The sequence below is a fragment of the Dipodomys merriami genome, unplaced genomic scaffold (assembly GCF_024711535.1).
Source record: "Dipodomys merriami isolate MVZ:Mamm:240054 unplaced genomic scaffold, mDipMer1.0.p SCAF_84, whole genome shotgun sequence".
Taxonomy (NCBI): Eukaryota; Metazoa; Chordata; class Mammalia; order Rodentia; family Heteromyidae; genus Dipodomys; species Dipodomys merriami.
Window position 1 is genome coordinate 317,087 of NW_027206446.1, and position 10,000 is coordinate 327,086.

The 10,000-nt window shown below is 54.4% G+C and overlaps 1 protein-coding gene across 2 annotated transcripts in view; it reads left to right on the forward strand.

Annotated features, from left to right (window-relative positions):
• Nucleotides 1-2,852: 2,852 nt before the first annotated feature.
• Nucleotides 2,853-10,000, forward strand: part of Mgst1 (microsomal glutathione S-transferase 1) — a 9,236-nt gene continuing 2,088 nt past the window's right edge. Inside the window, exons 1-5 of one of the 2 annotated variants that reach the window (XM_070011793.1) lie at nucleotides 2,856-2,924; nucleotides 4,952-5,014; nucleotides 5,443-5,479; nucleotides 6,034-6,182; nucleotides 7,934-8,028. In XM_070011793.1, coding sequence (XP_069867894.1) covers nucleotides 6,057-6,182; nucleotides 7,934-8,028 — 221 coding nt within the window. In that variant the 5' untranslated portion in view covers nucleotides 2,856-2,924; nucleotides 4,952-5,014; nucleotides 5,443-5,479; nucleotides 6,034-6,056. Of the gene's footprint in view, nucleotides 2,925-4,951; nucleotides 5,015-5,442; nucleotides 5,480-6,033; nucleotides 6,183-7,933; nucleotides 8,029-10,000 lie in introns of both variants that reach the window. The other variant, XM_070011792.1, reaches the window with a different exon arrangement.

The following is a 10,000-nucleotide window of genomic DNA, read 5'->3' on the forward strand; positions in this document are numbered from 1 at the left end:
TCCTGCTCAGGCTGGCTTTGAACCAGGATCCTCAGATCTCAGCCTCCTGAGTAGCTGGGATGACAGGCGGGAGCCACCAGCCGCCCTGGCTTCAGACACATTCTTCTGTATTAGGGTGCACCTTCAGATTGTGGGGTGACTTTCCTGCGAACTCAGGAGCAAGCAAACAGATGGCAGACAAGCAAAAGAGGTGTCCCCCACCCCTGTTTTCACGAGGCCTAGTCTGGAGGTGGTGATGTTAGTCTTGGCTGAAGTTTCTCCTTTGCTGGTCTTCTCAGACCTGGGATCTGCTGGATTTCTCAAGGTTGGTCTGATTCCTTCTGGGCCAGGAGTGAGCAGCTCTGATCTTCCCGCTGGTCGCTGCCCTGGGCTGAATGACCTCTGCTCTCCACCCCCCCCTCCCCACGGCCAGTGACCTCTTCAATGGCTGCATTATTTCCCTGTGAGTCACTTGTTTTCAAAGCTGGTCTGAGAGTGACCCTGGAAGATTCTAGGCCCAGGTTCAAATGGGGGTGAAGAGTAGGGGTGGGGCTGTTTGCTTCTACCCAGACAAAAGCAGCCTGAAGATGAATGCTCACCTTCATCCCTTAACACCTCTTTCTTGCTCCCTCTTTCCTACAATAAGATATTTGCTTTCAAACATTTCAAAGCAACATGTATACGATATATAATATATGGAATAACTATGATAATATAATATAATATATAACTATGATAATAATCATATTACTGTATATAATATAACCTAATATATAATTATATATAACATAACATACAATATGATACTTATATATAATATATGTGTTATAGAATATATGTAGTATGTGTGTGTATCTATATTGGTCATCGTGTGTACGCATTGTTACTTGTTTGAGTATAACTATCTGTCATTATTTATGTTAGTTTTCAGGTTTTAGCATCAAACAAAGCACCTTGTATTCAATTAAGAAATGTTTTTTGAGGGCTGGGAAGGTGGCTCAGTGGTAGAGCGCTTGCCTTGCATGCCTGAGGCCCTGGGTTCGATTCCTCAGCACCACATAAGCAAAAAGAAAAAAGCCAGAAGTGGCGCTGTGGCTCAAGTGGTAGAGCGCTAGCCTTGAGCTGAAGAGCTGAGGGACAGCGCCCAGGACCAGAGTTCAGGCCCCACGACCGGACGGCCCCCCCCCCAAAAAAAAGAAAAAAAGAGAAATGTTTATTGAATCAAATTTATTACACTCAAGTGCTGATCATGTACCAAACCCAAGGACATTATCTATCTATCTATCTATCTATCTGTCTGTCTGTCTGTCTGTCTGTCTGTCTGTCTGTCTGTCTGTCTGTCTATCTATCTATCTATCTATCTATCTCTATCTAGCTATCCATCCATCTAACATCTATCTATCATCTATCTATCGATCAATCGATCTATCTATCTATCTACCATCTGTCTTCATTGTCTTATCCTCTGCCATAGATTCCTTTGCTATAGGTTTTAGTGTTTTTTGTTTGGTTTGGTCTGGTTTTTCCCCTGGCTAGAGAACCACAAGTCTGAAGAGAATAACGTTTAAAAACAAAACAAACAAACAAAAATCAACAACCAGGAGAAAAACCAAACCAAATCAAACAAATACGTGAAAGTGAGCGACATCACATGGATGGAACACACGCATTCATTCTCAAGCCTTGTTCAGCTCAGCCCTGGGAAGACAGAGCCCTGGAATGATCTGGAATGTACTGGCTTGGAGTAACCCTGATGTGGATATTGGCCTTATAATAATAACGTGGTGTTCCCCAAAACACTTCTCAGTGTCCTTGTTCACACACACACACACACAGAGAAAACCCACAGCCACACATGCAGAATGGTTGTGCAATGAGCATATTGCGCAGTCTGTGAACACTGAGCCATGCGGGGGAGGAGGAAGGGGTGAAGGGTGAGGGGTGGGGGGCGGGGGACAGCCAAGGGTCCCCTGTCACCCAGTTGGACAGCTGTCACTGACCTTCCCACTGGGGCTCAGCCTTCCTTGAGAGCTCTTCATCATCCACCCAGCATTCACAGGTTTTCTTTTTCTTTCCTTTCTTCCCCCTTACTGTAACAGGAATCAGGACCTGCGACCCTGTTCCTTAGCTTTTTGGTTTTGCTCTTAGGGTCGGTGCTTTACCATTTCAGCCACAGCTCTTCACTTCTGCATGGTTATTATTATTATTATTATTGTTATTGGGCCCAAATCCTGCAGGATTAGTTTTTGTGTCAGTCCTGGGCCTTGAACTCGGGGCCTGGGCGCCATCCCTGAGCTTCTTTTGCTCAAGGCTGGTGCTCTACCCCTTGAGCCACAGCTCCATTCCCGGCTTTCTGTTGATTCACTGGAGAGGAGAGGCTCCCGGGCTTTCCTGCCCCGGGCTGGCCTCGAACCAGGATCCTCAGAGCTCGGTCTCCTCCTGAGCAGCTGGGGGTCAGAGGCGTGGGGAGCCCGCAGGGCTTTCAAAGCCTGGAGAGCTGGCCGGGGCCATCCCCCCCCTCCCCCCCTGCTCCCCTCCCTCTCCCTCCCTCCCCCACCCCTCCAGCCCGGGAGGAAACAGTTTCTCTTCCTGCCCTGCTGGGAAGAACAGAGCCTAAGTTCAAAGTCTCCTGCCAGGGGGCGTGGCCGGCCGGGGGCGGGGCCGGGAGGGGCAGGACTTCATTCGTCCCGACGGCGGTGGGCGGGGCTTGGAGGGGCGGGGCCCGGAGGGGCAGGACATGATTAGTAGTCCGCAGCTGGGACTCGGTGGGCGGAGCCAGCGGGGAGGCGGGGCCGGGCCGGGCGGGACCTCATTAATAGTCCGTCCATCACTGAGGGGGCGGGGCCGGGGGCGTGTGAATGGTTAAGAGGTGCCAGGGGGCGGGGCCGGGCCTTCCTGGAACTCCCGCGCACCGGCAGGCCAGGCTCAGCTCTGGGGACGCCGGGGTAGGTACTGGGGGGCGCGGGGCCCAGAGAGGGGGGTCCCCGAGGGGCGGAGGGGCCCGAGGGGCGGAGGGCCGGGTGCCAGGTCTCTCTTGGGGGGAAATGTTCTTTGCTTTGGCTGGGTTTGCACACGTCTGGGTTTGCACACGTCTGGGTTTTACAATCTGGGTTTGCACAGTCTGGGTTTGCACACGGCTGGGTTTGCACACGTCTGGGTTTGCACACGTCTGGATTTGCTCATGTCTGGGTTTGCACACGGCTGGGTTTGCACACGTCTGGGTTTGCACACGTCTGGATTTGCTCATGTCTGGGTTTGCACATGTCTGGGTTTGCAGGCCTCTGGGTTTGCAGGCCTCTGGGTTTGCAGGCCTCTGGGTTTGCACACGTCTGGGTTTGCACACGTCTGGGTTTGCAGGCCTCTGGGTTTGCACACGTCTGGGTTTGCAGGCCTCTGGGTTTGCAGGCCTCTGGGTTTGCACACGTCTGGGTTTGCAGGCCTCTGGGTTTGCACACGTCTGGGTTTGCAGGCCTCTGGGTTTGCTCACATCTGGGTTTTACACACCTGGGTGACCTCGTCTGGGTTTGCACACGTCTGGGCCTGCTCACCTGTGCCCTGGCCTGCACTCTCGGGGTGCAGTGGGGCCCTTGCCCCCTGGGGGTCCAGCCCCTAAGAATAACAGGGATGCAAAGGACAGCAGGGCAGGGACCCGGGAGGTGGATGTGAGAGTCAGCAGATGACCCGGAGGAGGGGACTGAGGAAGGCCAGCTCCCCACGCCTCTCCCCACACCCCCGGCCCTCGCTGTGGTCTCCACACGGCTCCATGTTTGTATACTGGTCCTGGGTCTTGAACTCAGGACCTGAGCGCTTCCTTTATCATGATAACAACAACAACACTAATACTAATTGTTGTTGTTATTGCTCCAGGCTGGTGCTCTACCGCTTGAACCATGGCACCATTGCCAGCTTTTTTGTTTTACTGGCTCATTGGAGATAATCGAGTGGCTTGCAACCTAGACATTAGGGTCTTCCTTTGCTTCCACTGTGCACCCCCAGATGAGAAAGCTCTGTAAGTTTTACCTCAGGTTTACCCCCTCTTCCGCCAAGCCCCCACACTCCTCGGAAAGTTAGGGTGCCACACCTCCTTATTTAGGTGCAGTGAGCACATTTGTTGTTGTTTTGGGAAAATGACCCACAGGGGTTCACACATAAACGAGACCCCCGTCGTGGCAGACAAAGCAACAGGTCCCACCCCAAGAGTTTATGTTAAAGAGTGGCACCTCTGAACCCCAAAAGTCTGCACCCCCAATGCCCACCTCATTCCCTTCCCCCCCAAAGCCACCTGCATTTGGTCCTCCCCCCAAATATCTTCCATTCAACAGGCTTCAGTGGGGTGCCAAGCGAGTTCCCTCGCATTTTCTTTTCTTTTTCTTTCTCTCTGTGTGTGTGTGTGTGTGTGTGTGCGCATGCATGTGTGTGCACACTTGCCTGTTAGTTTCTGAGATACAGAATTTGAAGAGTCATGGCTTATGGCCCTGTGCCCAGTGCTCTCTACCCTGTGTCCTGTTTCGTAATGTTGCTAAAGAAGCCAAAGAATTCCGAGAAGAAAAGAAAAGAAAACACCCCCCCAAAAAAACAAAGAAAAATCCCCCAACCCCCCCAAAACCCTTTTGCTCTTGGTAGCCAAGAATTTCAAAAACAAGGCGGTTCTGTGTTCAATTATTATTTTTTTTCCAGCTCAAAGGTAAAAACTCCTAAGCAATAAATAAATAACCGTCGGAGGGCAGAAAACCTGTAAGGTGGGAGGGGGAAGGGAGGGAAAAGACTTGCAAAAGATCAAGAGAGTCAACTTCTCTGTGTGTGTGTGTGAGTGGGTGTGTGCATTTGCACACTTGCCTGTTGGTTTCGGAGGTACAGAATTTATCCCTCCCCCAGCCTGTTTCATAATGTTGATAAAGAGAAGCATTTTTTTTTTTTTGGCCAATAGCCTAAAAAAAAAGAAAAAGAAGGTGGGAATGGTTTTATTTCTTAGCTCAAAGGTGAAGACTCCTAAGCCATCACCCGAGACCTGCAGGCGGGCAGAAACATCTGGAAGGTAGGAGGGAGGGGGGAAGAAGATGCTTGCAAAAGATCAGAGTGTCACCGTGTGTGTGTGTGTGTGTGTGTGTGTGTGTGTGTGTGTGTGTGTGTGTGTGTGTGTGTAGTCCTGGGTCTTGAACTCAGGGCCTGGGCGCTGTCCCTGAGCTCTTACACTCAGGGCTGGTGCTCTACCACTTGAGCCACAGCACCACTTCCGGTTTTCTGGTGGTTCATGGGAGATCCGAGTCTCACGGACTTTCCTGCCTGGGCTGGCTTTGAACCAGGATCCTCAGATCTCAGCCTCCTGAGCAGCTGGGATGCCAGGCGGGAGCCACGGGTGCTGTGAACTGTCTGTTAATTGGTGGTACTTAGCCGTTCCTCGTGAAGCACCCTGGTCTGGCTGGGTGCAGGGTTTGAGTGTTTTTCTTTCTTTCTTTCTCTCAGATCCCTGTGGTGACCTTGGCTCTGGGATCATCTCCCTGTGAGTGGCTGTTCTCGTGGGGGGGTGGTGGAGGTGGGGGTGGGGGGGTGAGGGGTGGGGTGGGGGTGGGGGTGGCTGTTTTGTCTTGCCTGCAGTATCCCCTCTCTCTGTGTGTTCACTTAGTACTCAGTACTTAGTTCAGTGCTGACAGCTCCAATGGTGCAAAGAGCCAGAGCCAGAGCCGGGACACGGCTGACCCTAACACCCCCCCACCCCCCGAAACCGTCCTGGGCTTTGTGAGCAGCCCAAGGTGTTTCCACGAACCCCGGGGTTGAGCGGCTGAGTTATCTTGGGCATTACAGAGCTACCTGCCTTTTGTTTCCTTCCTTCCTTCCTTCCTTCCTTCCTTCCTTCCTTCCTTCCTTCCTTCCTTCCTCCTTCTCCACCTCCTTCTCCTCTTCTCCTCCTCCTCCTCCTCACCCTCCTCCTCCTCCTTCCCCTTCTCATCTTCCTCTCCTCCTCCTCCTCCTCCTCCTCTTCCCCTCCTCCTCCTCCTCCTCCCCCTCCCCTCCCCCTCCCCCTCCCCCCTCCATCTTTTCCTCTAACCATTGCAGAGCACAGCGGGAAGTTGGACACGATGGCAGGTCTGGACCAGCTCCTGGATGATGAGGTGTTCAGGGCCTTCGCTTCCTACACCACCATCATCTTGCTGAAGATGATGCTCATGAGCCCCCTGACCGCCTTCCACAGGCTCACCAAGAAGGTAGGGCCGCCGCCCAGGATGGACAGCCCCGTGCTGAGAGCCAGGGCCTCCTCTTCCCGTCCTCCTCCCTCCCCCCTCCTCCCCCTTTCCCTCCCCCCTCCTCCCTCCTCCCCCTCCTCCTCTTCCCCCTCATCTCCCTCCTTCCCCTCCTCCCCCTCCTCCTCCTGTTCCTCCCCCTCCTGCTCCTCCCCCTTCCCCTTCTCCTCCTTCCCCTTCTCCTCCTTCCCCTCCTCCTCCTTCTCCCCCTCCTCCCCCTCCTCCTCCCCTTCTGCCCCTCCCCCTCCTCCCCCTCCTTCTCCCCCTCCTCCCCCTCCTCCTCCTCCCCCTCCTCTTCCCCCTCCTCCCCCTCCTCCTCCTCCTCCCCCCTCCTCCTCCCCTTCTGCCCCTCCCCTCCTCCCCTCCTTCTCCCCCTCCTCCCCCTCCTCTTCCACCTCCTCCCCCTTCTCCTCCTCCTCCCCCCCTCCTCCTCCCCTTCTCCCCCTCCTCCTCCCCTTCTCCCCCTCCTCCTCCCCCTCCTCCCCCTCCTCCTCCCCTTCTCCCCCTCCTCCTCCCCCTCCTTCCCCTCCTCCCCCTCCTCTTCCCCCTCCTCCCCCTCCTCCTCCTACTCCCCCTCCTCCTCCCCTTCTGCCCCTCCCCTCCTCCCCTCCTTCTCCCCCTCCTCCCCCTCCTCTTCCCCCTTCTCCCCCTTCTCCTCCTCCTCCCCCCTCCTCCTCCCCTTCTCCCCCTCCTCCTCCCCTTCTCCCCCTCCTCCTCCTCCTCCTCCTCCTCCTCCTCCCCCTCCTCCCCCTCCTCCTCCCCTTCTCCCCCTCCTCCTCCCCCTCCTTCCCCTCCTCCCCCTCCTGCTCCTCCCCTTCCCCTTCTCCTCCTTCCCCTACTCCTCCCCCTCCTCCCCCTCCTTCTCCCCTTCCTCCCCCTCCTCCCCCTCCTTCTCCCCCTCCTCCCCCTCGTCCCCTTCGTCCCCCTCCTCCCCCACCATAAAGGCTTAAACAATCAGTTCATCAAAGCTAGCAGTGGCATAACATGGATGAGTTTTCCCGGTTTACATCAAGACTCATTGGAAACCCGCGTTTCAGTATAAGTTAATTCATTGTCATTGTACTCCAATAATTAATTCATGAAAAATCACAATTGACGATTAGCTATCATTTCACATGATTGCATCACCACCAGATCACACCTATTCACGACATCATCATTCATTATTCTAAATTAACAAGCAATAGGACACATTCACATTTTTATTTTTTGTTCGGTGTTGGGTCTTGAACTCACGGCCTGGGAGCTGTCCCTGAGCTCTTTCGCTCAAGGCTGGTGCTCTACCACTTGAGCCACAGCTCCACTTCTGGTTTTCTGGTGGTTCATGGGAGATCAGAGTCTCACAGACTTTCCTGCCCAGGCTGGCCTTGAACCACGATCCTCTAGATCTCAGCCTCCTGAGTTGCTGGGATGACAGGCGTGAGCTAGGACACCAGACTTGAAGGAGGATTGTGTTGGTGACCTTTTCATGAGTAGGAGCCACGCACTGCCCCCTTCCCCCACCCCTGGTCTTCAGAGAATCTCTACCTCTGCTGGGAACAAGGGTGGGAAGTTCTTCCTCTTATCCCACCTTGGATTCATTGCTCTACATGTCCTTGATCACCAAGAACAGCAGCTTTAATATATATATATATATATATATTTGATATATGATGTATATTTAGTATATAATTTGTCGTATTCCTCTCCTCCTCCCCTCCGGTATTCGGGGTCAGGTGTTTGCCAACCCAGAAGACTGTGCGAGTTTCGGCAAGGGAGAGAACACCAAGAAGTATCTTCGGACGGATGACAGTGTGGAGCGTGTGCGGAGGTGAGCAGTCAGCCTTACTCATTCCGGCCAGGCCGGGCTCCGGTGCTCACGCCTGCCGTCCCAGCCACTCAGGAGGCTGAGACTTGAGGTTCATGGTTCGAGGCCAGCCCGGCAGGAAAGTCTGTGAGACTCTTATCTCCCATGAACCACCAGAAAGTAGCAGAAGTGGCGCTGTGGCTCAAAGGGTAGAGCGCCAGCTTTGAGCTGAAGAGCTGAGGGACAGCGCCCAGGCCCCGAGTTCAAGCCCCCAGGCCGCACGGTTGGGACTCGGTGTCCTCCAGGGGTCTGTGTGAGTCTGGCGCTGTATCTGCTGTCCTCCACAGTAGTCTCAGCTTTGCCTCTCCTCCCGAGTTCCCACCCTGCCCGTCATCCCTTCATGGGATTTCACCCGTGCTCGGAGAAAACTCAGCGTGGGGCTGATACAGGGAAAGAGTTTGGGTTTCTAAGCTCTTGACCAACCTGGGGGCGTTGGTACCCCGAGAAGAAAAGCGTGCTAGATATAGACTGGACACGAAGGTGTTAGAATGAACACACAAAAACAGAACACAAATGACAGATGCCTAAAAAATCTCACCGGGGTGAAAAGATAAACAAAAAGAATAGAGCTGAGTGGGGGAAGGGGGGTGGGGGAGATCAGGAACCCTCCCCCCTCACCCCCCTCTGTGGACAAGCCCCTTTTCTGGGCTTCCTTGTCAGAGCCGGTGCTGGGTCCTATGTTCAACACGGTGCCCAGGACCAGAGTTCAAAGCTCAGGGGCTTTGGCAAGGTGGCTGGAGGTGGAGGGGGGGGAAGGCTGGGGTCAAGTCTCCTGACACCTGGGGTATAATTTGGGGACTCTGGATGTGGGGGGGGTCCCCCTCCTCTCCTGTCCCCGGTTGTGCAGGAATCTCCATGATGCGTGCATGCATGCATGCATACAAACGTTTGCAGGGATTTTGCTAGACTCTGGGGTGCAGCGGCCATGCATGCAGCGCCCCCTGCTGCCCACACGCGGGTACTGCAACATGGAGGCTTTCCCACCAGCGCAGGGCATGTGTTACACACGCACACACGCGCACACGCTATAGTTGCATGCACGCTCACGTGTGCAAGGCAAATACAGGGGCAGGGTGCATATATGCACACACTCAGATAAGCTGTCTTCAGATGTGTGCCTGTGCGTGCGTGCACGCAGGCCTACGTGCAGGTTTCATGCACACACAGGTGTTTACACGCGGGCCTATGACACGTGTATGCACAAGTTATAGTCACACGGGCTGTGCGCACGCATGTGTGCACGCGTGCATGTATTATATTCACACACATGTTGTATTCACATATAGACATTACATTTACACGTGTGTGTGTGTGTGTGTGTGTGTGTGTGTGTGTGTGTGTGCTGGTCCTGGGGTTTGAACTCAGGGTCCAGGCGCTGTCTCTGAGCTCTTTTTCGCTCAAGGCTGGCGTTCTACCACTTGAGCCACAGCTCCACTTCTGGTTTTCTGGTGGTTCATGGGAGATCAGAGGCTCAGGGACTTTATGTTTGCCCAGGGCTGGCTTTGAACCGCCATCCTCGCCGGTCGGCCTCCTGGGTAGCTGGGATGTCAGGCGTGGGCCACCGGCCCCGCAGAGAATGCATGTTTGTGCACTGGCCTTTGCTCCTCCTGGTGGGAAGTTCGCAGCTACCGCCTTCGTGGGGCTGCTTTTTGCAGACTCTCCCTAGAATCCCCCCTTCTTTTCCCGACACGTGTTCTAGAACACGTCTGACACGAGCAGAGGCCGCACCCAGAACGGATCACTCCATAGCCGGGTGCAAGGATGACGTATCGAGTGATAGGAAGAGAGTCGTGATAATATAAATGACAGGGTGACCACGGACGCGGCTGTCCCTGGGGCCTCCCGTGGATTCTGGGCAGGGCCATGTCGCATGTCTCCTGTTTTATCCTGATTCTCTTTATCCCACCGGGATAACGGAAGTGGAAACACAGGGCAG